The 27,664-nt window shown below is 40.6% G+C and overlaps 1 protein-coding gene and 1 non-coding gene across 6 annotated transcripts in view; one reads left to right on the plus strand and one right to left on the minus strand.

Moving 5' to 3' along the window:
- Positions 1–27,664, minus strand: part of Myo6 (myosin VI) — a 142,120-nt gene that overhangs the window by 65,228 nt on the left and 49,228 nt on the right. For all 5 annotated transcript variants that reach the window (XM_055602552.1, XM_055602555.1, XM_055602554.1 and 2 more), the window contains exons 2-5: positions 20,831–20,969; positions 17,122–17,191; positions 11,923–11,996; positions 8,981–9,110 (exon numbers count right to left, since the gene is read on the minus strand). In XM_055602552.1, the coding sequence (XP_055458527.1) occupies positions 8,981–9,110; positions 11,923–11,996; positions 17,122–17,191; positions 20,831–20,947 (391 nt within the window). In that variant the 5' untranslated portion in view covers positions 20,948–20,969. The remainder of the gene's footprint in view (positions 1–8,980; positions 9,111–11,922; positions 11,997–17,121; positions 17,192–20,830; positions 20,970–27,664) is intronic.
- LOC129672901 (U6 spliceosomal RNA) lies at positions 27,144–27,250 on the plus strand. Its single transcript, XR_008719581.1, has one exon. It is a non-coding gene; the product is annotated as a U6 spliceosomal RNA (small nuclear RNA).

Below are 27,664 nucleotides of genomic sequence, written 5' to 3' on the forward strand. Positions count from 1 at the left end.
ACTTGCACTACTCCTAACAGACAAGTAATAGGAAATCCAAACATCTCAAGATTGAGCTAGATTGTCCCACAGTCAGCTTTGGCTCAGCTTACCCTTCTGCAAAGGGACAGAAAAGGCTCAGTGTGCATAACTAATGAGGTCCCCAGTGAAAAACAAGAAGGAATGAGCTTCCAATTAGAAATCTGGGAACTATATCCATTGTGAAGAGAAAAACAACTGAAAAATGAATCTAGAGAATAATTATTTCCAGCTCCAACCACTTACCTGTAAGCTTTATGGTTTCATTTTTAACAGCTGAGTGAGGAAACTGAGACCCAGAAACATAAGCAACACATGTTTTTTTCTCATTAGGGGGTGTTAGTAGTGGTGAATCTTCAGATGTGTATGTCTCATTTGGAAAAACCACAAAGCTCAGAAAATAAGTAAGGGACTATTGGGAAGTGGGGCTTTCAGGAAAGGAAAAATAGGATGCAGTGACATAAAGGGGAATAATGGAGCAAGAAAAGTCAGGCAGGGTTGGAAATGGAAGGGCTTGGGGTAAGAGGGAAAGGAAATTGGAGAGCAAGGTAAAGGAGGAAACATAGGGAAAGACGACTCACATTAAAGACCTTCTAAAACAGTCATGAAAATCTGCTACTGCAGAAGCTTCCTAAATATAAATGTACACATATATAAAAGGAGCTTAAATAAAGTTACCCTCTAATGGGGCCACAATGCCCCTACTAGATACCACAGGCTAACAAATAAAAGGCCCAATGTTAGAAGTATATTAGCTCTATTGAAGTTGTTGGTCAGTGAGGTCCCAGAGAACCATAAATATTTCCTGCAAATTGTCATTGCTCTTGGTTACCATCCAAAACTTGATAGTAAGACCCCTATATGTTACAGGTAGCATATGCTTGAGTCATAAAATATAGAGAAGTCAAGCTGGTACTGACCTAAATGGAAGCTTCATTCCCACTGGCTAGCATCCCTAATGGTGGGAGGGGAAAAAAATCCAATCTTATGCAGGTGTGAACCCTGAAAACTTCAATGACAACGTGCTGTCAAGACATGCCCAGTGGCGCAATAGTGGCACTGATGTCGCAGGAGTAGCCAACTCTACTTTCTGCTTGGACTTAAGGCCCTCTCCATGAGATGAAACCTATGCCTGGCAGGTAGCAGGTCCAAGAACCTGTGGCTGTGCAGATCATAGGGCCTCCTATTACTCTACCAATGAGAGACAATATTAAACCAACTCCTAGCTACTTCTCATTACACCCACAGACTACTGCATCTCTCAAACCTCATCAGAAAATGTTCGTTTAAGACCTATTTATTTTTATTTTATGTGTATTGGTGCTTTGTCTGGATATGTTGAGTATACTACAGTGCCCACAGAAACCAGAAGAGGACATCAAATTCCTCTAGAACTATAGTTTACAGATGGTTGTGAGCTACCATGTGGGCGCTTGGAATCAAACATGAGTCAGCAAGGCTCAACCTACCCCAAGAAGCTTCTTTTGGCATTTGATGGTGATTAACACAGATTCCCACAATTGTTCAAGGTTCAGAAAATAATTTGTTGTGGCATGCTCAGCCCTAAATGGAGCAACTGTATCACAACCCCCTCCTCCCAAGGCTTAAGGATCACTGAAGAAAAGGGGGCAGAAAGATTGTAACAGCAAAGGAGGTGGATGACTATAAGGACATAGTGGCTTGCATACAAAAGGACAGTTGCATACATGAACTCACAGAGGTTGTAGCAGCAATGGAGAGACCTCCACAAGCCAGGCCCAGCATGGAGGGGTAGAGGTGGATATGAGGTTCCACCCCTAGCTGAGGAGCTATTGGTAGTAAATGGTTGCCAGAAGAAGGAGAGTGAGCTTATGAAGAATGTGGCTCTTGTAGGTCTAACATGCTCCAGCAGATGACACATACTAAGAGTAAATAGGCAGCACTAAGAGGACTCGATGAAGTTTTACAAAGAAAGAAGTGAAGACTCAAAGTAGAGTGGGAATGGAATAGGGAGTTAATCTGGAAGAAGATGAGTGAGGGTAATGAATCTGAATAAAATGCTATGTATAAAATCTGAAAGATCTAATAAAATAGTTAAAAACTAAATTTGTGGAATTTTGCTCTGTATTATTAAATTTAAAAATTGTACAGAATTTGTCTATTTGTCATATTTCTAAGACTTAGCTTTAAATCTTCCTGACTTAGCATTATTAAAAATACAGAAATTTCAGCTACTTCTTTACATTACATGGATTAAAGCTGTAATGTCTCAAATGATCAGATAACACAAACTAAGCATAATTAGTTCTGTTAATGTGACTAAACTTAAAACAAAGTCAAAATTAGTTCCCCCAGAGATCGTCACATTGAGCAAAATTAGCCACACTCAAAAAGATAAATATCACATGTTTTCTCTCCTGTGACTTGAAAGCAGAAGGGAGACTAATGGGAAGAGCAGCAAGAAAGAAGAGAGGGAAAACAGAGGGTAAAGAGAATATGAACAAAGAAAACAGTTCAAAGAATCAATGAAATCAAGAGCTGGTTCTTGAAGAAAATCTACAAGATAGACAAACCCTTAGCCAAACTAACTAAAAGGCAGAGAGAAACTATTCAAATCAGCAAAATCAGAAATAAAAAGGGGGACATATTGACAGATACTAAGGAAAACAATCATTAGGTCTTACTACAAAAAGCCTGTATGCCACAAAATTTGAAAATCTAAATGAAATGGACAATTTTCTTAATAGATTCCATTTAGCAAAATTAAATCAATCATGTAAATAGATCAAATAGTCTCATATCCCCTAAGGAAATAGAAGCAGTCATCAAAAGTCTCCTGGCCAAAAAAAAATCCCAGGGCCAAATGGTTTCAGTGCAGAATTCTACCAGACCTTCAAAGAAGAGCTAACTCTAATTCTCTTCAAACTATTCCACAAAATAGAAACAGAAGTAACATTACCAAACTCATTCTATGAAGCCACAGTCACCTTGATATCTAAACCACACAAAGACCCAATAAAAAAAGGAGAACTTCAGACCTATCTCTCTTATGAACATTGATGCAAAAATACTCAATAAAATACTTGCAAACCAAATCCAAAGATACATAAAAGATATTATCATGGCCAAGTAGGCTTCATCCCAGGCATGCAGGAGTGGTTCAATATAAGGAAATCCATCAATGTAATCCACCATATAAACAAACTGATCATCTCCTTAGATGCCAAAAAAGCATTTGACAAAATCCAACACAGATTCATGTTTAAAGTCTTGGAGAGATCAGGGATACAAGGCGCATACCTAAACATAATAAAGACAACACACAGCAAGCCTATAGCCAACATCAAACTAAACGGAGAGAAACTTGAATCAGTCTCACCGAAATCAGGGACAAGGCAAGGCTGCCCACTCTCTCCATCTCTGTTCAACATAGTACTTGAAGTCCTAGCTAGAGCAATAAGACAACTAAAGGAGATCAAGAGGAAACAAATTGGAAAATAAGTCAAAAGTATCACTATTCATTGATGATATAATAGTATACATGAGTGACCCCAAAAAATCAACCAGAGAATTCTTTCAGCTGACAAACACCTTCAGCAAAGTGGCTGGATACAAAATTCACTCAAAAAAAAAAATTAGTAGCCCTCCTATATACGAAAGACAAAAGGGCTGAGGAAAAAATTAGGGAAACTACACCCTTCACAATAGCCACAAATAACAAAGTACCTTCGTGAGACTCTAACCAAGCAAGTGAAAAAAAAACTTCAAGTGTCTGAAGAAAGAAACTGAAGAAGATCTCAGAAGATGGGAAGATCTCCCGTGCTCATGGATTGGCAGGATTAACATAGTGAAAATGGCCATCCTGCCAAAAGCAATATCAGATTCAATGCAATTCCCATCAAATTACCAACACAATTCTTTACAGACTTTGAAAAAACAATTCTCAATTTCATATGGAAAAATAAAAACCCAGAATTGCTAAAGTAATTCTGTACAACAACAGATTTTTGGATTTGCATCCCTGATCTCAAGCTGTACTACAAAGCAATAGTAATAAAAACTGCATGGTACTAGCATAGAAACAGAGTAATGGATCAATGGAATTGAATAGAAGACCCAGAAATAAATTCACACACTTATGGCTACTTGGTTTTTGACAAAGATGTCAAAACCATACAATTGAAAAAAGATAACATCTTCAACAAATGGTGCTGGTCTAACTGGATGTCTACATGCAGAAAAAATACAAATAGATCCATATTTATCATCTTGCACAAAACTAAAGTCCAACTGGATCAAAGACCTCAACATAAAACCAGACACTAAATCCAACCATGCATGGAGATAACCTAGAACCCCTGCACAGATGTAGCCCATGGCAGCTCAGTATCCAAGTGGGTTCCCTACGAAGGGGAACAGGGGCTGTCTCTGACATGAACTCAGTGGCTCGCTCTTTAATCACCTCTCCCTTATCGGGAAGCAGCCTTACTCCACAGAGGAAGACAATGCAGCCAGTGTTGATGAGACCTGATAGGCTAGGGTTAGATGGAAGGGGAGAAGGACCTCTCCTATCAGTGGATTGGAGGAGAGTCAAGGGAGAATAGGGAGGGCAGGTGGGAGATGATGAGGGAGGGGGCTACAGCTGGGATACAAAGTGAATAAATTGTAATTAATAAAAAATAAATTAATAAAATTTATGGCAAAAAAGGAGAGAATATGAGAAAAATACATGATGTAATTTCCTCTGAAAGTGTCATCATAAGCTCATTTTTGCAAAATGAACATCCAAAAAAGAGTTCCAAAGCAATCTGGCTCGAAGAGATAATTATTTCTCATCCCAAACATGTGCTACCCATAAGAACAAAAATAGCTTTACAAATGGCTTTTACTCTACGAGCAAGCTACAAGCAGTATTGCGTGGGTATTCCACAGTGACTGAAGCGTCTGCCTACCAAGCGGTGCTGCTGAAAGGAAGAGAACCTTTGGGAAGGAGGACCCCTAGAAGGTCACTGGAGACATACTATGAAGAGGTGGTTTCTCACCTACTCCTTGAGTTCTCACAAGAGGCTTGTTATTAAGAAAAAAAAGCAAGCCTGGGACCTCCAACTGTATTTAGAAAACATTGTGTCCTTACAGTCAGCCAGCACCTCTGCTCTTACAGCCTTTCTGTGCTCTGATCTCTGAGCCTCTACTTCTGGTTGGTGTTCCTGTGGCCATTGCTCTGCGCTATGAGGAGGTGGAGCCAAGAGGTGGTCCGTACCACTGAGTCTGTGCCATGCTGTGGATTTTGAACTTCCCAGATTTTGAGCTAAGTAACCAGTTTCTTGATGGAGAAATAATTCAGCTGTGACACAAGACTGACAAATAGCACCATAAGCAGCACACAGTTCGCACTGTCCCATCTCCAGAAGTCTTCCTACACCTTCCCTCATATCGCCGTTCTAAACACCTTGCAAATGGAAAGGCTAAAAATAAAAGCTTGTTCATTTTCATTTTTAAACATTTAGGTTTTCTCCAGAGACAAGCCTCGTGATGTTCAGGTTTAATGACTGTGCACTTTGTAGGCTGATAAGAGAACACACAAATGGTCATCAGCGCATCTGAGAACCGTGAGTCAGTAGGGTGTTGCACTGCTTCAGGCTAGCATGTTTATTCCGCCTTATAAGCAATAACCAAGTCTAGAAGTGAAGCCTAGTTACGCCAAAACACATGCACCGGGGAAAGTCCAAGGAGAAACAGACCACACAAGAAACAGTACCAAAATAGGATGCCCAGCTGCTGCTATGTCTGAATACAACGGCTTAGCCAACACATCTGAATTTGTCAGCAGAAACGTGGACTGTAAGCTCTAATGCTGACCGGTTACTCCAGCCCTCTGCACCTCAGAAGTGAGGTCTTCAGGATGAGGAGCTGAGAAAGTCACGATGGACACTACTGCCTTCCCATTTAGGTTCCTCATGGATAAGAAACATCTACCACTTGAAATACTGTAATGTGCAAGACCATGGAGGGAAGAAACTTGAGTCTTGCCAGGTGGTAGTGGCACAGGCCTTTAATCCCAGCACTCAAGAGGCAGAGGCAGGAGGATCTCTGCATTCAAGGCCAGTGTGGTCTACCGAGTGAGTTCCAGCACAGCCGAGGCTACACAAAGAAACCCTGGCTAAAAATAAAAATAAAAAATAAAAAACAATTCCAATTTGACCAAGTAAGATATTTACAAGTGATGCCCGAAATTATACAGAGGAAGCCTCGTCCCAGAGTTGTAAAAGAGACCACCTTTGAGATGGAGTTGATCATAAGAGTAGTGAAGTTTTGGTGCCTTTAAAAACTCAGTTATGCTATGTAAACATGTTTTTGTTGTAATCCCAGGTGTGGGAAATGAGGCTGCTTCAGATTTTCCACAACAGAAGACTATTTGCCTCGTGTGGGCTTGAGAAGGGTGTGATCTTTGACAGCGGCTGATAGTTTCATTCAGGAGACTCTGAGAAGAAATAAATGCTAGAGCCCAGGAAAGGACAGGGCACTTGAAGGAAGAAGAAGGCTGCTAGCAGCTCCCCCCTGCTGCTCTGGGTTGTTGTTGCAGTTTGATGAAACCTTGGACATATCCTAACTACAAAGATCAGACTTGCCCCAAGGAACCCATCAACCCTAACCAGCAGGAAGTAGCCTAAGAGACCTATGCTCCCTCTCCCCACTAACCTTTCTCTCCTACCTGGTGTTGGGGTGTTGGAAGAGACTGGAGTGGAAAAAGGAGATAGAGATATAAGAACCCAAATAAAATCAATTTTTAAAAGGCTCCTACAATAAGGATTGAAAATACCATTAGAGCCAGACAGACATGGTGACACACACTGGCAATCCCAGCATTCAGAAGGTAGAGACAGGAAGATCAGAAGTTCAAAACCTGACTCAACTCGTGATGTGCTCAAAGTTAGCCTGCTGTATTTGAGTCTCTCTCTCACTCGATCACTCACTCAAAAAGTACTCTTAAGCATCTTTTATTAAACTGCTTTCAGTGGGGCAGGCACACCTCAAAAGGGCACCGGCATTTGATAAATAATAATGCATGACTGGTCCATGAGTTAGCTACGAAGTATTCAGGCCCTCCCTGTGTGTGACACAAGCTCCTAACAAAATGAATAAACCCAAGAGGCATACAGGTCTTGCAAAATGCAGGTTCAGTGAATGATATCTTTTATTAAATAAAGTAACTAAGAGAACAACATTTGCAACCTGGCACCTGAAGGACTGGCTAGGCGTGGGACCAGCACCTGTGGCCTGACCCGCGAAGGACTGCCCAGGTATGCCAGGCAGCTGAGAGAGAGCCTGAGAGGAAATACTGCCTCAACACCAGGGAGACTGCACTCAAACTCTACCCTCACCCAGCTCTCTCCCCTCTATGTGTCCTTTCTCTTCATTTAATATCCACTGTCAGTCTAGAAAGGCACCTCTGTTCTCCTGTCTTATCTTCCCCGTGTCTTTTTTTCTCCCTCTCCCCTTCTCATCTCTTGTTTTATAGTATCTCTTCTTTCCTTTCTTTGCTTTCCCACAGACCATAGGCTAGCCTAGTGTGTGGGTCTCCATATCTCAGTCTTCTTAGGCCTGAATTCTTTTAGGTTATTTGATTGGTATACTCCTCTCTCTCTTTTCATTCTACCTGTAGTCCAATCTGCCTTACCCTCACCTTGTACGTATTGTTCTCCCTTCTGTTTATTTTTCCCTCCTCTCTTGTTTCTCTGTCAGCCCAACACAAATCACTAGTCCCACAGAACTTTTTCCTTTCCCTCTCACCCACAGTGGCTATTCAGAATATGGACTTGGAGAGGGGCATGGAAGGAGATGAGGGAGGGAGGGTGGGATTGGAAGGAAATGAAGAAGGAAGCTACAGCTGGGATACAAAGCGAATAAAATGTAATCAGTATACACATTTTTTTTCTTGAATTAAAAAGAACAATTTTTACTGCTAGGTATTTACCCAAGGGACTCCAAGTCAAGAGACCACAGAGGTACTTGCACATCGATATTTTCCACAGCACAGCTCACAATACCTAAGTTTTGGGACCAACCTAGATGTCCAACAACACAGGAATAGATAAGAAAAATATGGTATAGAAAATTTTCCAGCCATAAAAAAATTATGTAATTTACAGAAAAATAGACATAACTAGAGAATATCAAATGGAGCAAACCAAGACAGTGTTGAGTTTTCTCAATGCAGTGCCTAGATTTTATATAGATACATAAAATGACATGTAAGTATTACATGGAAGTAGAGATGAAACTGGACTAGCAAGAGAAGAGCAGAAAAGAAGAGCATCCAAGGGGGTGAGGGAGGAAGCATATGTAGGAAGAACAGTACACACCTGTATGAAAACATCCTTATGTAACACACTACCAGGCACAATAAATATATACGATGAGATCCTTTAAAAAGACTCAAAACAATTTTAAGAATCTAGTAAATTTGGATGATATAATGTCATTCAGGCTCTGCTTTCCCACCTATTACAGCCCATGACCCCAACCAGTGGGATGATCCTGAGAGGGGACGCAGGGGCAGAAACAGCTGAGGGTGAGAGAGACCTCAGGCAGCAGTGAGCGCAGCAAGAAACAGACTTCTCAAGTGGGCAGTTTCAGTGAGACAGCTTGTTGAACTGAGGGAAACAAAGGCTACCTAAACCTTTAGGGGGGTCGGTAGAGGTTTTACATCGCTGGTCAAGGCCAGGGTGCTGGAGAATGCCTCATTTGCAGGAGGAGGAATTCCAGATGCTGCCAGACATGACCTTACAAGGGGAGAGGAAGTTTAACCTGGCCACCAGGATATGTGACCTCCTGGAAAGGGGGGGGCAAAGATGGGGGCACAGAGCTTCCAGTGCGGAGACATACAAGCCCAGGGCAAGGATGAGGTAGTTATCCTACTCCTGCCAACCTTAGGACAAGATTTCTGGGGTTTGGACAAGACAAAAATTAAAACACAACTTACCAATTGCAAAGACATGAGGTGGCATTGTCCCTAGAGATTTTCCTTGATATGACTTTATTGTATCTGAAGAATATATTTTAGGTATATCAAAGTATGGGTTCACTGCAATCAGAATGTTGGCGACATATGTCTAAGTAGTAAAGGCAAAAAAATAAAATTTCTAGTTATTACTTTCCTTCAAAAGTAAACAAGGTAAGCACGAAAAAGTCAATAGAGACCTTTGATTTTCATACAAACAAAACTTCAAAATTGACATTTCTATCTCTAAATTAAATATTCTAAATTAAGTAAATATTAATATTAACAAATTATAAAATTAATATTAATATTCTGAATCTAAATTAAATTTTCCAATTTTACAGAGCCCGCCGTTTCTAAAATTCCAAAGAAATACCTATTTCCACATAAATGTTTTTATACTGTCATTCCACAGTCATTTCAAGATCAACACCTTCAAAATTAAGATTTTAAATTCCACTTCCCTGTGTCTCTTTAAAAAAAAAAAAAAAAAAAGTTCTCTCGGGTACATGGCTTCACCATATCACCACCCACAAAATCTGAGTCTCTAAATCTCCCTCCAGGCTTGTCCCGATGACTCCACTTAGAGTCCCCGAGCCGGGGCCTACAGCTCAGTTCCAGTCACCGATATCTTCAGTCTACTTATCCTGCTCCTAAAGCATCTGAATGACCTTTCTCTGCTTCTGAGCCTCCCCGGTCAGTGAATGCTCAGGAGTGGCATAGCTCTGAAGCAACCACTTGGTGTTGGGAGTTCTTCAACGCACCACATGCTAACCACTAGTGGGTAACTGTCTCATGAGCGCCGTGAATTTCTTTTTAAATTTGAAATTGAATTTGGTTTTTAAAGACCATAGAAATGTACTAGGAGAACTTACAAAACTCCTACATGGGTAGAGAGTTGTAGTTTAGTAAAACTGATAAAACTGAGGTATCCAAGGCTATGCTTTCTCTTTTCAACTGTAGAAGAGAAGTACTGTAAGTATCCTGAGCTGTCAAACTGCACACATGCCCTAAAATTCGTTTGCTACAGAAGAGTGAGTAATGAGAATAGAAGGGCTGAAGAGGTGGCTCAGCACTGGCTGTTCAAATACAGAGCCCAGAATTGGTCTCCCAGCACCCACATGGTGGCTCACCACCATACATAATTCTTTTGTTGTTGTTGTTGTTGTTGTTGTTTTCTTCTGTTGTACAAGACAGGGTTTCTCTGTGTAACAATCCCTGACTGTCTTGGACTCTCTTTGTATGCCGGGATGGTCTCAAACTCACAGAGATCTGCCTGCCTCTGCCCTCTGCCTGGGATTAACGGTGTGTGCCACCAAGCCCAGCACATACATAATTCTAACAGAAGATTTGATACCCTCTTCTGACCTCCACAGGCACTAGTCATACACAGGCTGCACAAATATACGTGCAGACAAAACACACATACACATAAAATAAAAATAAACAAATCTAAAATAAAATAAGGACAAAGGTAAAGGATCAGAGATTTCAGCAACATGAAAATATTAAATAAGGTTCACCTACTATTTCACTCAAATCTAAGGGAGGGTAATGATTCTGTTAAGTACAAAATGTCAAGTTTAAACTATTACTCTAAATTGCTTCCTTAACATAATTATGCATGTATATAAAATAGTAATTGGCACCTTTGTTAAGATTTTATAATAATAATAGATGCAGTTATGGATTACCCACATTCAATGACTTTCTAACTATAGGGCCTAAGTGGCTAAGAGAAAAGAACATACCACTCCTGGCTGCAGGCAACCCTGACAACACTGGTCTTGAGTCCTACTGAGAAAAGGCAGCCTCCAGGGTACATCCATGTTAATTTTCACTGGTTTACTACAAGTTAAACTGTTTCAGCGGACTTTTAAACTTTGTTACTTCACTGTCTAAAACAACACTTAGTAAACATTACAGTTTGTTCAACTGTAAGCTAAAGAATTGAATATATGTTGCCTCTGAAAATATTCCTACCAAAAAAGACCTCTATTCACACGTAAACATATTCTTTCCTTGGTTGAATTCAATGGTAAAATTCAGGAAAGTGAAATCGTAACAGCATGCAAAACCAGGAGGCAGGTAGATTTCTCTGGGACAGACTCCATTAGTTCTGTTTCCCAGCTGTCACTCCTTAGACAGGTGGCAAAGACTAAATGTAATTTAGTCAGAATTAAGTAAGTACAATTAGGCAAACTGATAGTGATATAAAAGATTAAGACTGTCATTTGATCTTGTAAGTGTCAAAGAAGCCATGTGCGTGCTTCGTTCAAAAATAATGAAGGCCCATCTTTATAACAGGGTACCAGAGTATGGTAATCTATCTGCAGCCAACAAAAGAATCTATGACCAGATCATAGCAGAATAAAATCTCATGTGTGTCCAACGAATAATTCTAATTAAAACACTGAAAGCATTGTCTTTCTTTGTGTTTAATGATCTGGACATTTAAGGGCCAGCATCTAAGGGCTAATGAAATCCTAAAGTTATTTAGGTACCATGAAGAGTATCTGATACTTCTCCAGCTATTGCCTTCTATTCTAATTTACATATTCTTCCTCATTTAGTTTATGTTTTTACTTCAATACACACAGGCTGCCTTAAATTCTCTGTGCACTGTAAAAAGTGAAATTAAACAGATCTTAGACTTTTACCAAAAATAACTCAAACTCCAAAACAGTTTTGTTTAAACACTCAAATTGAACCTTTGTACACCTGAAATAGGGTACTTAGTTCTCTGAATTCATTCTCTCATTCTGTGGATTTTAAGTACCCACTGTGTAGTGGACTCATGGGGAGCACTGTGTGGAGAATGCACATTAGAACTCTCATGTCCATCACACTCATATCAATCAGGGCAAAAGCAAACGTGTATGTAAGATACCCACGAGAACTGAAGACATTGGTCAAATACTTACATAGATTCTGTCTTTACTGTACCGAACTTTGACATTATGGAGGAGTGTGGCTTCATTCAAGTACATCAGTGAACCTAAGACAGAGCTTTGAATTAGAGAGTTGAAAAACAAAAGGTACAATAAAACACATTATGCTAACAATAATCACTTTGATCCCAGTTTAAAATTCACTTGTTAGGGTAGATTTAATCCCATGTTTTTAGAACAGAGATACACATAAAACCCCATGGGCTAGTGTAAAGCAAATCTATCTGGGGTACATTGCATTAGTAGAACAGTTAAAATAAATCTTGTTTACATACATCTGCGAGAACTTTAGATGATACATTTCCAGCCACGGGCATTATAAATAATGAGTACCAGTGAGTATGTACAATGCTGAGGACAGGCTTAAACACCAACAATCAATCAAGTGTAAAGAACTACTGTAGATATATATGAGATGCTGATCCAGTCATCCAGTCCAACGCTCAGAGGCTTACAGATAAAACAAAAAGGATACAGTTTTAGACTGGTAAGGGACCATCAGATCATTCAGATAGTCTCTCACAATGACTTATAAGAGAGAAATGGGCCAGGAGACATTATGCACATTTTAATCCAGCATATTTATGAGTCAAGTTCAGAATCAGAGTAGATACCTTGTTTTTCTGTTCTGTTGTGATCCGCCCCAGGTTCTTCCCTATCTAGTCCCTACACACTCCCATCCCCTCTGCTTCATTTCCATTACATGTGGAGCCTCACTCCTCTTACCTACTCTGCTTGCTGTTGGGACCATAATTTTCTCAGTTATCCAAACTGAAAACTGAAGTCAACATCAGAGCCACCTCCTTGTGTCCTCCCACTTGAAGTCAGTTTCCAAGTCTTCACATCACATAAACAAAAGAGCTAGCCTATTGCCAAGTTCATGGTATGTGTACTGATGATAACACAATCTGAGTCCCTGACGCCTCTCCCTCCTTTTTTACACCTACACTGCAGTGAGGTCACACTACCTCTTTTGTGGTTATAGTGACCTCTTATGTGTCTACTGCTTTAATCTCTCTTCTCTCCAATCCAGACAGCAGAGTGGACTGACTAAATTACAGCACTCACTAAATTTCCCTCCATCTCAAAAAACATCGCTGGGGTTCAATCAACTACAAACACTTATCTTAAAATCTATTCAAGGCCCTTAATAAACACATTTTCAAATGGTTGATTTTATAATTTTTATAGCCTGTATTAATGTCTAACTTGTTCATAAACTGAGCTAGTTATCACATCCACAACCTATTCATGTATTATCTCTGCCTACAACATCCTCTCCATCTCTAGATATATAAAAAAGCTATATATCTTTGCAAGTCACTTTCTCAAAAATGATACTTTAATATAGAATACAAACCTATATCAAACTGCTACTTCTCCAACCTCACCACCTCCACAGCTAGTCTCTTCTTTGTAATTTATTTTTTAATATTATTTTTTATTTATTACAATTTATTTACTTTGTATCCCAGCTGTAGCCCCACCCTCATCCCCTCCCAATCCCTTTCTCCATCATCGCCTCCCATACCCCTTCTCCAGTCCTCTGATAGGGGAGGACCTCTTCCCCTTCCATCTGACCCTAGCCTATCAGGTCTCATTAGGACTGTCTTTCATTCTTCCTCTGTGGTCTGGTCAGGCTGCTCAGGGAAAGGTGATCAAAGAGCCAGCCACTGTACTGTAATTTCTATCTGATGCTTTTCACAACTGTCAGGATTAGAAAGCACTCTTCTTCTTCTTCTGGTTTTATTTATTAAACCAAATATTAAGGGCAAGATGCTACACAGTTCACTTGTTTTACATGGCCCCTCACTGAAGATAGTCTGCAGTGCTTGCATCCCTAGTATACACGTCAATGGTGCCTACAAGAGTCTCTTGCTGGACTATCTTGGCAAACGTCTGCAAGTAGACAATGCAGTCAGAGTACTTTCCAAAGGCACAAAGGCTCTCTGATGCCTCTGGAAGCAGAATAAGAGAGTAAGAAGTAGGTTGGGGCTCTTAACAGTTGAGCTGAGGAAAGGCTTGGAAGGACTCAGGCAGAGAGGTCACCTTCATTCTACATCCCTATTCTTCTCCTGCTCCCATCCCCCAGAAGCCTCATCTACACATTGCTGTTTTTTTATTCAAAACATTCTGCTGAGCCTCTCCCCACATCTCACATTCCTCTGAAACACCTGCTTGCACACTAGCATCTGCCTCCTCTAAGTGAGAACTGTGGATACACAGGGCACACACCCTGTCAAAGCCAGGGTGTAACCCTGTACTGACATGTGGATGGCTGCTAACGCTACTCTCTTCACCCAGCCCTTACTCCCCACCTGCCTTCTCAAGGGCATCTGTTCACTCAATCAAATATGACTGTCAGTGGCTGGGGGACCTCCAGTCACACTGCTCAGACATCTCCATTTTCATGAAAAGAATCCGCTGTTTGTCAGAGTGAAAAATGTTAAGTCTCAACCACCTCCCATAGTGGCATGACCCAAGAATGTTCACAAGGTCCAAAAAACAATTCCCTGCCCCACCTAGTTTCACCCCACCCTCTCTCAGTAGCCAGCCCTAGGGTTACTTGACTTGGCTTTTTAACATGCACTACTTCACCTAGATTGCTTACTTTTTATGTCTAAGTATGTATAGATTTAGCTAGAGTCAAAAGAACAACAATATTTTTTGAGACAAAGTCTCACTGTGCAGCTCTGGCTGGCCTGAAACACTATACAGACCAGGCTGGCCTTAAACTCACAAAGATCTGCCAGCTCCACCATCCCAGGAGCTAGGAGTAAAGGTAGGTACTACCAGAACTGGCAACACATTATTATATATTTTTAGTTCGTGTACACATGCATGCATGATGGGAGATGCATGCCATGGCACTGTGTGGGTCAGAGGACTGCTATGTGGAGTTGGTTCCAGTGACAGGGAATTCAGAATGCCAAGCTTGCATTGCAAGCGTCTTTACCAGCTGAGCCATATCACTGGCCCTAATGCTTTAAGTTTATTGTTTGTTGATTTCTTTTTTCTTTTTGGAAGTGTTGGGGATTGAACCATACCTTCATGCATGCTATTCAACAGACTTTTAAAAGTAAGACAGTGTGGAAGTAGAAACCCAATTTATTCCATTGGACATATTTTGGTGATATAAACATATACGGTACCAAAAATGTCTAATGAAGAACACCTGTGACGTCATTAAATTTATGTATTGACTAGAGATAGCTGAGTGTTTCAGACCCTGCATATTGACTACAGCTCTAGTTCAGTGACAGAGAGGGTAAAGGGAACTCACAAATGATGTCAACATCATGGGAGGTGACCTGTGCTAGGTAGACATTGCTGCAGAAGTCCCTGAATCACTGACTGGGGGTCATGGGGCACTTCTAGGAGTCTTTCTAATTCTACTCTCTGTACTTATTCTCACCATCTGGCAGGTGAGTATAATAAGAGAAATATCATATGCAGGAGAATAGTATTTTAAGATCAGCATGAAATTGTGATATTTTCTGTTTAATTACAGTAAACAGTAAGCAAAGGCAACAGCGGTGAAGCACATGGTAGCAAAGGGAACAGGAGAGTTTGAAATATTAACTCAAAAAACAGGATGGAAAATACAAACCTATTGCACTTGGCTACATATGAATATGTCTCAAACAAAACGTGTTAATATAGGAAAAGGATTAGTTGTTGAATTATATACCCTACCAAATTTTTGTTATGTTTATAAATATAGTAGGGAGTGGCAGTGTAAGATACAGCATGTGTAGGAATTAGTTCTGGTTTTCCCTCAGGTGAGTCCTGGGGCTCAAATTCGGGTCCTCAGGCTTCCAGCAAGTGCCAGTACCCACTAAGACATCTCACTGGCATGCCTAGAAAATGTTAACAGAAAGATACTTTCTACTATTTTCAACATGATATAATTTTCTTTCTATTTTGCTTTGATTATTGCTCAAAACTACATTGTTTCATCGGACAAACTATCAACTTGGAAAAGGAAGAAAATATTTCTCAGTCCTCAGACCTACTAATAACAGCTGCTGTGCTCTGCCAAACATCTTTAACGCATCACCGCTAAGCCTTCAACGTGCAGAACTTCTCCTACTTCCCAGATGAGCTTCCCAAGAGAAGAGTGATGTGGTCTGTTCGCACATAAGCTTCCCAACCAAAGTCAGAACCAGAACCCATGACTGTCTCATCCTCAGCCCACAGTGCCCTCATAACTGCACTATTTCCCAACGCCTGTGTTCATATATGGAGTCTTCCAGGTTTATTCAGCTGTACACGCCCAGTGAAAGGCAGTTAAGAATAAACCTATGCCTTTCTCTTATCTTCTTTTCAGTAGAGTATTTAAGGCCAAATACTTCGTTGCAAGATGATGGGACCTTTACGAGGTGGGGACTGGTGGAAGGGCTTAGCTCTCTCTTTGCTTCCTGGCCTCAGCGAAGCAAGCAACTTCCTCGACCACATATTCCTGCCATGATGCACTGCATCTCACTAACAGCACAAATGCAGTGGGGGTCAAATGATCAGAGACTGAAGTTTCCCAACCTATGAGCCAAAACAAACCTTCCCCCCTTTTGAAATTATTTCAGGTATTTTGTTACAGTGATAAACTGCCCAAAACAACTGAAATGTGATTACTTCTTAAAGTCAAAAATGTAAAAATAAATATACCCTGTTCAATGACTATTTTTCACCAAGTATTTTAAGGTGTTTATAAGTCAAATTAATACTATGTTTTAATATTACACTCTGAAATAAACTTTTCAATTACAAATTATTCTGCAGTGTTGTTCTGTTTTGTTTAATGTTGGTTTGCCTTATCCAAAAAGTGATATTAAATGACTCCTGGGGTCAACTTCTAAATTACTATGAATTCACCTCCCACTGTAAGGTTTGGAATGATTTTCGACACAGTAGGAATAGACTTTTAGTTGAAGCTTTACACTAAAGCATCACCCTTCCCACACACATCTAAAATAACAGTAGGAGATAGTCAAGAGATTCTTTCAGGGAAGTACACACAGGATACAGTAACAAACCTAGGCCTTCCAAGCTCCTGGGAGCTCTTGCCACGGCTGTGTGCTCTGACCTAGTCTCTTGTACTATAACCACTAACTCACTTTCTGGAAGAGCAGATAGTTTGCGGGATGCAGAAATAACTTCAAGCTTAATACTTACAGTTATCTTCCACATCCTTTTTACTGTCCTCTTCTGCAGGGAATACTTGGTTTATGAGAGCCAAAAAAGTCTAACAAACAAACAAACAAAAGTTTGAGCATCTGAGGCTTTTAGATCATGAAAAAGACAAGGAGTTCAACTGGCTGCATGCACTGCAGTGATGGCAACAATACATTCTCTATTAGGGTGAAGCGCAGATTCTCCTACTTAACAAAGCACTCATTCAGAAGACAATAACTCTCAGCAAAAACTGCGTCCACTACTACTGTAGACATGAACCAATAACAGAGGTTAACAAATAAAGCATCCCAGGCTTTCACCACCACAGCAGGACAAAATAGCAAACACATTTATCCTAACAAAATAACGAACACACTAATTCTAAATTTCTACTTAGGAGCATGCTAGCTACCAAAGACTAAGAGCATTTTAATGTTTGCATATAAACAATTTTGTTGTTTTGAGAACAGAAACATTCACAGTTACATATAATAAAAACAAAGTATTAATGTTATTTGAGAAATACACTGACATCAATTCCTACACAAAAGTATGTCAAAAATATAAAAATATCTGGTCCATATAATTAAAAGTACCCACAAATAGCAGGGTGTGGTAGTACATCCTGTAATCTTAGCACTTGGTAGGTGCAAACAAGAATTCAAAGTTGATCTTGGCTACATAATGAGTTGAGGCCTGGCAAAGCTACATAAGATCCTGTTTCAAAAAAATAATAATAATAAACCATAAAGAAACTTGCATTCATTTATCACTTAAGATGCTATAAGAGACACTGCAGAATTAAGATAGCATCTTGTAACAGAGAACAAATGATCTCAAATTACATCTAAAGAGAATTAAATTTTAATCCATGCTATCTTAACAGTTATTTATAAATTTATACCTCTAAATAATTACAATTAACTCTTCTGGTTGACATTTCCAACTGTATCAAATTAAACTCTTGAGGGAAAATGGTTTGGTTCCTTTACAATACTGTCTGCAGGGCTGGAAGGTTAGTGCCATAGCAGAGTTTATGCTCAGCCTGTGCAAGGCCCTTGATCTGATCTCCAGTACCAAAAGAAAAAACAATGTTTGTAACTCTATGTATGCAAGAATACTGTATTCAATAAAGTTATCATAGTTTATGAAGTAAAATCCAGGCTTCAAAGACTACTCCAATTCAGAGTCATCAGCAATTTAGTGATCTGAGGCTAGGGCTTAGCGGTAAAGCACTTGTATGAAATAGGTGAGGCCCTTGATTCAGATTCTAGTACCACAAAAGAACAACAAAATCATACCCAACTTAACACATGTTAAAATGTTATAAATGCAGAAGGCTTGGAGGAAAGACCACTGTTTTAAAAGAGAACTTGGATCTACATGAACCAGACAGTGAACATTCCGTAGAAGAAGATAGCCTAAAACAGTCAGTTCAGAACAATGGTTTTGTAGGGAAGCCCATTTTGAAATAGCCGCTAGCACCATAGAACTGTGCACACAGTTGTCACGGTCATATCCACAGAGAGCTTGTTCCTAGCCTAGCAGGAGCTCTAGCCAATGAGAAAGATTCCAGATGAAGAACGAGCACTCCAGTGGAGAAGCGACTGAGTTCCTTAACAGCGACTTAAGGCAAGTCCAGAGGAAGTTTCTCTCCCTCTTCATTCAGCTTCCAAATTAACAACCAGCCTCTATTTTCTCTCCCTTCAAGAAAAAAAGAAGTATTTCATAAAAAATGTTTTTTCCATTTTTTTTTTAACTTTTTCTGTTAGGGAAGTTTTTACCATTACAGAAAGAAAGCAAGGGCCTAGAAAGATGGCTCAGTAGATAAATGCACCTGCCATCAAGCCTGAGGAACTGAGCTTAAGCTCCTACAACCCACCTAGTGAAGAAAGACAGCCACCTCCGACCTTTACACACACACATACCATAAATCTAAAAATAGCTTTTTATAAAAGTAATCCCCTAAGCCTCCCAAAAAATTGGAAATGAAAGTTAGGCTTCAGTTTATAGAATTTAGTGTAGATCTATAAAATTTACATGATGCCGTAATTTCAACTATGCTTCTAGGCTGGTGAAATGGCTCAGCCATGAGGACTGAGATCCTGAACTCAATCCCTGGGATCCACAGGGTAGAAGAAGATAGTCAATTCAGAGTTAGCCTCTGACTTCCATATGTTCTCTTGCTCTCTCTCCCTCTCCCTCTCCCTCTCTCTCTCTCTCTCTCTCTCTTTCTCACACACACACACACACACACACACACGCACACACATGCATGCAAATACAAATACATATGAACACACAACAAATAAACAAATGTACCCCAAAATAATAAAATTTAACTGTGCTTCTCTTGGTTCTATATATGTACCTGATTAACAATAATATGATATAGTTCAGAACACACTGAACGATGTAAAATATTTCACAAAAGCACATCCCTTAAATTGTTTCTTTTATTTTTGAACTGAATTATTCACAGATGTGACAGACCACAATAGAACAGGCTCAGGAGATGGAGCTCTTGATTCAACCAGCCTTTTACCTGAGCTTATGAAACAAGTTAAGCAAAAGCGTAATGTATTATGTGTAAACTCTCAAAAACCCACTTTTTAGATATGTGCTATACTGTAAGTACACACAGGTCCTGCTAACGAGGGAGGGTCAGAACTTTTGTCTCTTCTTTCCTAAAGGCATCTTAAATTGGCCTCCACTCGCACGGCCCAATATATATTATGCATTCTGGTTCCTGGGTTGTTTACAGTAACAGAACAGCGTTCTCTCTGAAAAGACCTCATGAGAGATCCAACTTGTTTTTCTAAGGTTCCCAGAAGGATGGCAGTCATATGGCATTAGTTAACCATGCATCGGTAGAATGTAAATTATTCATGGACTTTTGCAGAGCCTGAAGTAAACAGAAATTACGTCTGCACATTTAGTCCGAAGAAATGTTTAATGGGCTTATTTGTTAAGCTTAAAACTGTGAGGCTGTGGTACCAAAAAGACCCAGCCACATGAAAAATAGATACATGTCTACAATGGAGGCCACGGCTGTAAGCAAGTCACAGCTCCTGGTCACTTTCCCCCAACTTCTACTAATCAGTCTTGACTAGCCGATGTCTAAGATTTTTTTTAAAGGAAATAAATAATGTGTGTACAGAATGAAAGCATGTGTTACATTATCATAAAAATAATAATGTGTAGGAGGTGTAAGACTCAACTATCTTTACATAAAAGATATTTATCCAAACCCCACACTATGTATGTTTAATAATTAAGTTTAAGTAAACAAAAAGGGGGGAAAGAGGACAAAACAGTTGCTCCCAAGAAGAACCTGACATCACAGCAGCATTCCCATCTTCCACTCTTCCTAAAACACTGACTACATCACAGCTATAGTCACAGTGTGACATATGGAATGAAAATGCTGCCACTGATTGTATTTTATCACACAACTAAGAATGCTGGGTTTCTGATTATCACAGGATCCTATTTTCTCAGAGCACACACTTTCCATTTAATCAAGGAAGTCAACTCGAAACTTCATTTATAATACTAGATATCTGTTTCTTCTAGTATGGCAGGAAAAGTTCTTCATTTTCACCTTTCTTGGGGAAAAACATATATATATATATATGTTTGTGTGTGTGTGTAATGTGTGTGTGTATTTGAAAGAGATCACATCTTAAAATCTCTCTGGGAAACTCACCTTGCCTTTTTGGTTCAAGGGTTCAATTGTTAAGCTGTCAGGGCCAATATCCACAATATTGCCCATCTGAAATCCATCTGTGGGGTGGGGTGCCCAAACGGGCTTTCCATCTTCCATTTTGAAGGTTGTCCACTATCTCCTGTTCAAAGGAACAAATAAAGCAACATGAGTAACAGTGGAAATGATTTTAAAATGTGTCTCCTTTACACATGCACATTTAAGTCTCAAGTTATAAAAACACCTGCTACCGGTGACCTCCGACTTTTCCCTCCCATCCTGCTACCTCTTGCCCCTCTATCTACCCTAGGTAAGGAAGGCAGGGGCTGCTCCACCCTCAGGGAAGTCCTGTGACCCAGCTCTTCCTTCAGTTCAGGAACAGAATCGCTCACAGTCTACATCTGTCCTCTTGTCCTCCGAAGGTGATTTAGAATATTACGTCAAAGAATCTAAGCTGCTCAATGGTCTTGTAGGAATAGATATTTATGGTACATAGACAGAAAGAGCAGTCATTCTGGACCTGAAGGGATGAGGGGTGGAAGGGCTCCTGTGGGTGCCCTGAGTCTGAGACAGAGGCATGTACTCCCCAGGTTCATTCCCACGCAACTGTTCAGCGTGTTTTGATTTTCTTAGTTTGCTGCTCATCTGAAACTCACAGCAAAGTGAACAAATCTAAGTATGTAAGTTAATGAGCTGGGACAGATGAATGCACCATCTAAGAAGCATCCTCCTCGGTTCACAGAGCATCTCTGTCCCCCTGCGGTTCCCACGCCTCCCTTGGCTCGGGCATCATCCCCCACTGTCCTCAGTTTCTGCCTGTTCTTGAACTTTATATAAATGAGATCATAGTCTACATTCTTTGGTGTCTGGCTGCCTTGATTTAGAAAGCATTTTTCATACGTAGCACAGTCAAGCACACTGCTGTGTGTGGGTCTACTGAACAATGCACTGTTTACCTGCTATGTTAGATTGGAATGGTTTCCAGGTAGGGCCCACTGGGGACATCCCATTTTCAACTGTTCCCATGAGCCTTCTTTCACTCTTGGCATTCCGAGAAGTTAATATTTGTAAGTCTGTCTCCTGAGTGACCCAAGGGCACAAGCTACCCAAAACGCTTTGTTGAAAGAAGTGTCTATGTTATAAGACTAATGTAGGATTCAGTCTGCCAGCTGATAAAAGTAGAACATCTGTTCTACTTTCAGTATCTCAATGGGCACCTAATTCTTTCACTATTCACCTAGATCTAAAGAGCAGGTGGCTGATGTGCCATGATGTTCATGTTGTGTGCCTGAGAACTCCACCAAAGATCCCCTTGTGGACTCTTCGATGTCGCTTATCGTGAGAGTCACACCAAAAAGCATAGTCCAGTTGAAAGCTGCTATTGGCATCTTGCAGTGTGCCTGATGGTTAATCTTGCCTATGCAGTGGCTACAGGAAGAGCTCCCTTCTCTACGTAGGAAAAGCTACTGCATTTGAATGTAATCCCAAGTTAACAAATGAGGTGAAGATTCTCCATAGAAGGTGAAGCAGTAACAGTGCTTCTGGCTTCTGCTGCCACATATGCAGGCCTGCTTTCCCTAGACTCTGGCAGCCACTCCCATGGCTTCATGTGCCATTTGTATGTGAGTGATACTCCAACTCCTCTCACCATCCCAGATCCCCTCAGAATTCTCAGATGTTTACCAGCCTCCTGGAACCTGATGAAACTAACAGATACATTACTGTTATCGTTACTCTGGTCTGCATCCCTCCTCGTTCTTCCCCTCATTAGTAAAGGCAACACTGCGCAATCCGAATCACACCTGGAGGCATCCTCAGTTCCTCTGGCTCCTTACAAGATCTTATCACACTCCTTAATTTTATCACCTCTCCATCCCATAGACATCTCATATCCGCCCACTCTTCGACATCTCCTCCATTACCTTAGTCCAAACTAACACTGCTTGACCAAGGCTGCTGCAGTACCCTTCTGTACCTGCTTCTACTCTTGTCAATCCCCAGATCCGCTCTAGTCCTAGTGTATACATCTCATTGCGCCACTGCAATCCCATCAGGGCCCAGACCACTTACTGCTCCTAAGACCTAGTATACACAACCTGACGGTCGCTGGTGCTGGAATGAACCTCATGCCATCTGGGAGAGTAAATGGAGATGGGAGACGAGAAAGAGTTGAGTTCTCTTCAAACCACGGCTTGAAACTCTGACTGCCCTCAGCAAGCTGCCTCCCTGATGGTATCTTTCCCCTTATCTCCGCGGTGGGCTCGTATCCTTTACCTTACAGAGTTGCGGTGCGGATTAAGTGACATAAAACTGAGATAGCACCATTCTAAGAGAGGATAGTCACACCTCTGCCCCTCCCCCGCACATCCTTTCATTGTAACCATTAGTAAGTTGAAGGCAATGTTCTACACACAAAGACAGATTGCACAGTGGACACTAGTGATCATTAAGGAATAATTATGCTTTAAAAAAAATTCTGAACACATCAAAGTCACACAGCAAAGCACAACCCTGCAAATCCAAAAACAAAATGGCAAATTGAACTATTTAAATTGTTTTTTCAATCTAAACCATATACTGCAACTTTGCAGGGAAGATGGAAAAGTTCAAGGCACATAGCTAACCTCCCTTCTTCATCACAGCCCTAAATCACCAGTGAAGTGATTCTCAGAAAATCGTTCAGGGCTGGTGAGATGGCTGAGTAAGGAAAGGTGCTTCCTACCAACGCTGGTAACAGAGTTCAACTCCCAGACCCGACACGTGGAAGAAGGTGAGACCTGAATTTCGAAAACTGTCCTCTGACCTCCACATACAGGCACATGTATTATGGAGCGTGTGTGCACACACACACACACGCATAAAGAGAAAGAGAATAAAAAAATAATTAAACATATCATAAATAAATAAATGAATAAATAAATAAATAAGTGGATGTAAAATTAAAAATCTTTCAGGAAACCCTTCCTGACAACCCTCACTCTTAATAAGCATGTTACATGTTACATATGCAAAACAACTTAAGGTATGGTGAACCAGGCCAAATGGCTCACAACTACAATCCCAGCACCACAAGTTCAAATCCAGCCTGGACTACATAATGAGACCTTTCTTAATAGAATAAAAAAAAAAAAAAAAAAAAAAAATTAAAAAGACTAAAAAGTGACCCATTAAAAGGCAGCCTCAATGCCTCAATTCCCAGTGCTACCACACTAGGTGCCTTAGGCTCCATGGAAGGCTGGCTGCAGAAGCACTGAGTGGAAAAGAAGTCAGTGAGCCTTGCTGGGGTTCGTTCTACAAATTTAAAGCTGTCAGCATTCCTAAAGTCACTGGCAGACACCATCATTATCTGAAAACTACCTCATTTTCACTGCTCATCTGACAACTGTTGGTTATTATTTATTTCCGTAGGCCATGCTGGGATCAAGCTCAGGGCCTCATACCCCTAGGCAAACGTGTCCGGGTGTCCCCCCTCCCCCCCCACCCCGTGCAGCTGTGCTGCGCTTGGTCAGTAAGCACTCCAGGGAGCCCTAGAAGCACCGGAAGCACTGAGACACGTGCAGGGGCCGCTCCCGGCCTTTCCAGGGGCCTTCGCCTGGTGTTGAAAGGTATAAAGGGCATCGCCAGGAGCGGGAGCGATAAACATGAGTAAGTCCACATTCTTTGTCCTCTGGACCGGTGATGACTCCAACAGTGTCCACGTGCCGTGTGCAGCGTGGGCAGGTTCATTTACAACATGTGAGACACTTACCTGCGTGTCACCAGCACCTTCAAAGCAATCCCTAAGAGTCGAGTTGTGAGGGACAACAAGGCCTTGTGCTTTCTTAGCTAGACACTACAAATTAAGCACAGCTAGCAGTACTTTGAGGTTGGGCTCAAAGAACTAAAAAGTAACTAAAAAAGAAGAAAGATGAAGGAGAACAGAAAGAAATCCCTAGGGCTGCATATACTGTCTTTTTCTGTTTCTTTAAGCACCTACTATGTGTCACAGATAATTAGGTGCTCAGAACAGAACAGTGAACAAAGACAACGATGTCTAGCCTCAGAAGTTGCTGACTAACAGGAGAATGATTAGTGAGAAAGAAGGATTAAAAAAAAATGGAGGATGTGAAACCCCTGTGATGGCCGACCTTAGAGGGGGGACGAGAAGGCAAGAGAGAGGTATCAAATTTGCCATTTGAAGAGATTGCTCTTCTATCTTGCAGCCCCTGGCATGAGCCTTTGGCACACAGCTTTCCACTGGCAGCTTCTCCCACCTGTATCAGTGTACCCCAGGGCTATTGGCTTCCTAGTGCCCAGACGATGTGAGAGAGCTGGGCACTGGCTAACAGCTGGCCATGGTTGATGCATGTGGCATGCGCCTAACACTATCTTCCACCAGGCATTTCTGTCCCACAAGAGATTATTTTTACACCAAAACTTCATACAATTTTTAGCAAGATTCCCTTTATTATCAAACACACCTCTGAAAATGGCTTCCTAAAAAAACACTTTTAGGTTATTCTTCTTTAGTTAGTTATGGAAATATGGGTATTATTTTATTACTATCATATAGTATCATGCATTAATTAAACATTAATATTGACATTTACTGCAAACACATTAGTTTTCTAAAAAATAAACAGTAATTATAGATAGAAAATACTACTAAATATAAATTAAAAACAAAGAAAAAAGAAAACAGCTCAAGATTAACAAACTCTAAAAATGACATCAACTGAAGAAAGAATTTGAACTCATACTCACTTCATATTTTGCACAGATATTTATTAAATACCTACTGTGCATGAGCCACTTTTTAGGTTTAGATTATGATGGAAAAATATAGGGGTCAACTGTTTTTCAGTGTAGGACATAAAAAAAGAGATCTAGAATACCCTTCTTGAAGACCTGGCTAACAGCAGTACATACTAGCCCTGACGACTGGTCATTGAAACTCTGTTGAGCATCACTTAATGTCTAAAGTTAAGTCCTTGACTGCTTCATGAATACAGCTAGTGACCAAGGCTAACTGACACTATTAGAAAAATCACTACCAACACTATACAAGTTAAGTTGTTAAGATTGGTCATATGCTTTTCTTTTTACAGATTTTCAAAGATCATAAATCATGTTTTAGATATAAACTCCTGCATGAATTGCTATCTCAAAACAGGCTTGAAATCAGATACGCAACAAAATTCTCTCATAATTCACAAGACGAAGATGTTTTTAAACTCTACTAACTTGAGTGTGAGTATGGGTATGCATGCACACATCTGAGAAAAACAGGAAGTAAAATAGCTTTCTCCTCACAAATGGTATTCAGCTAATTAAAGAAAACCAAATTACACGCATCACACACCCTCGACCAAACCCTAGACATTACATTAGGATACCTTGAACATTCTTTTAACTCTTTTTCATATAACACATTTGGATGATGCTTTTCCTCTCTCTCAACTCCTCTCAGACCCTGTCCACTTCCCTACGCACTCCACAGCATGCTCTTTCTCTTGCTGTCAGTATGAATAAGATGAAAAAATGCCAAAACAAAAGTACACACATACTATAGACAGACAGACAGATAGATATTCCCACACCCCCCTTTTAGTGATGGAATTTTGCCTGACTTGAAATCTGTGTAGATCTTGTGGGTCCTGCCAGTTTCTGTGTGCATTAGTCCTATTGTATCCAGAAGACAGTATTTCCTTGGAGTCACTCAACACCTCTGGCTCATACAGTGCTTGTGCCTCTTCTTCTGAAGAGATCCCTGAGCCTTGAGGGATTTGATGAAGACATTCCATTTATGGCTGAGTGCTTTAAACTCTCTCGGTCTCTGCACATTTTCCAGTGTGAGTCTCTATCTGTTAGTTCCAATTTACTACAAGAAGTTTTTGCTGATGAGAGTTGAGCACTGATTTACAGGTATAGCAATATGTCATTAGGAATCATATCATTGCTGTGTTCCTTTAGCAGAATAATAGTACTAGGTTTTCCCCGAGGCCCATGACCTCTCTAGTCTCAGATTCTTGATCACTTTAGCAGTGTCAGATATGGATTTTGTCTAAAGGTGGCGCCTTCGATCCAGTCTGAAAGTAGTTGGCTGCTCCCGTAACATTTGTGCCACCATTGCACCGGTCTATCTTCAAGGCAGCTCAGTGTTGCAGGTCACAAGGTTTGTAACTGAGTGACGCTGATGATTACCTTTCTCCTCCTGTAGCATCCAAAGTGCCCTCCAGAACAATAAATGCAAGTCAGTGTGGACAACGTGAATGTTTTATCTCACAACTATTAAATCTCTGCCAAGTGGCTATTACCCCTTTTTATAAGAAATTAGGTGCTTGCTTCAGCAGCACATATTCTAAAACTGGGATAATACGGAGAAGATTAGCACGGCTCCTGTGCAAGGATGACATGCAAATTCATGAAGCAGTCCATATTTTTGGTGATACTTGATAGTCTGGGGTCAGTTAGAAGGGGAGGAGGTCCTCCCCTATCAGTGGACTAGGGAAGAGGCATGCATTGGGGGAGAAGAGGGAAGGTGGGTGGGACTGGAAGAGAAGATAAGGGAGGGGGCTACAGGCAGGATACAAGGTGAATAAATTGTAATAAATAAATAAATAGATAAATAAATAAATGCTCTCAAAAAAAAAAGAAAGAAATTGATATTTAGAGCGTTAGGCCATTTGTCAAAACTGAGATAACTAACAAAGATATGCAGAAAGGACCCCTGAATACTGAGTGACCATCCTAGTTTGCTTCCTGTTCTGTGATTAAATACTCTGACCCAGTACAGCTTGGGGAGAACAGGGTTTATTTGACTTCAGGTCACAATCCATCATTGAGAGGCAGGAATTC

Source organism: Psammomys obesus, unplaced genomic scaffold, assembly GCF_907164565.1.
Source record: "Psammomys obesus unplaced genomic scaffold, mPsaObe1.curated_primary_1811, whole genome shotgun sequence".
In the NCBI taxonomy this organism is placed as follows: domain Eukaryota; kingdom Metazoa; phylum Chordata; class Mammalia; order Rodentia; family Muridae; genus Psammomys; species Psammomys obesus.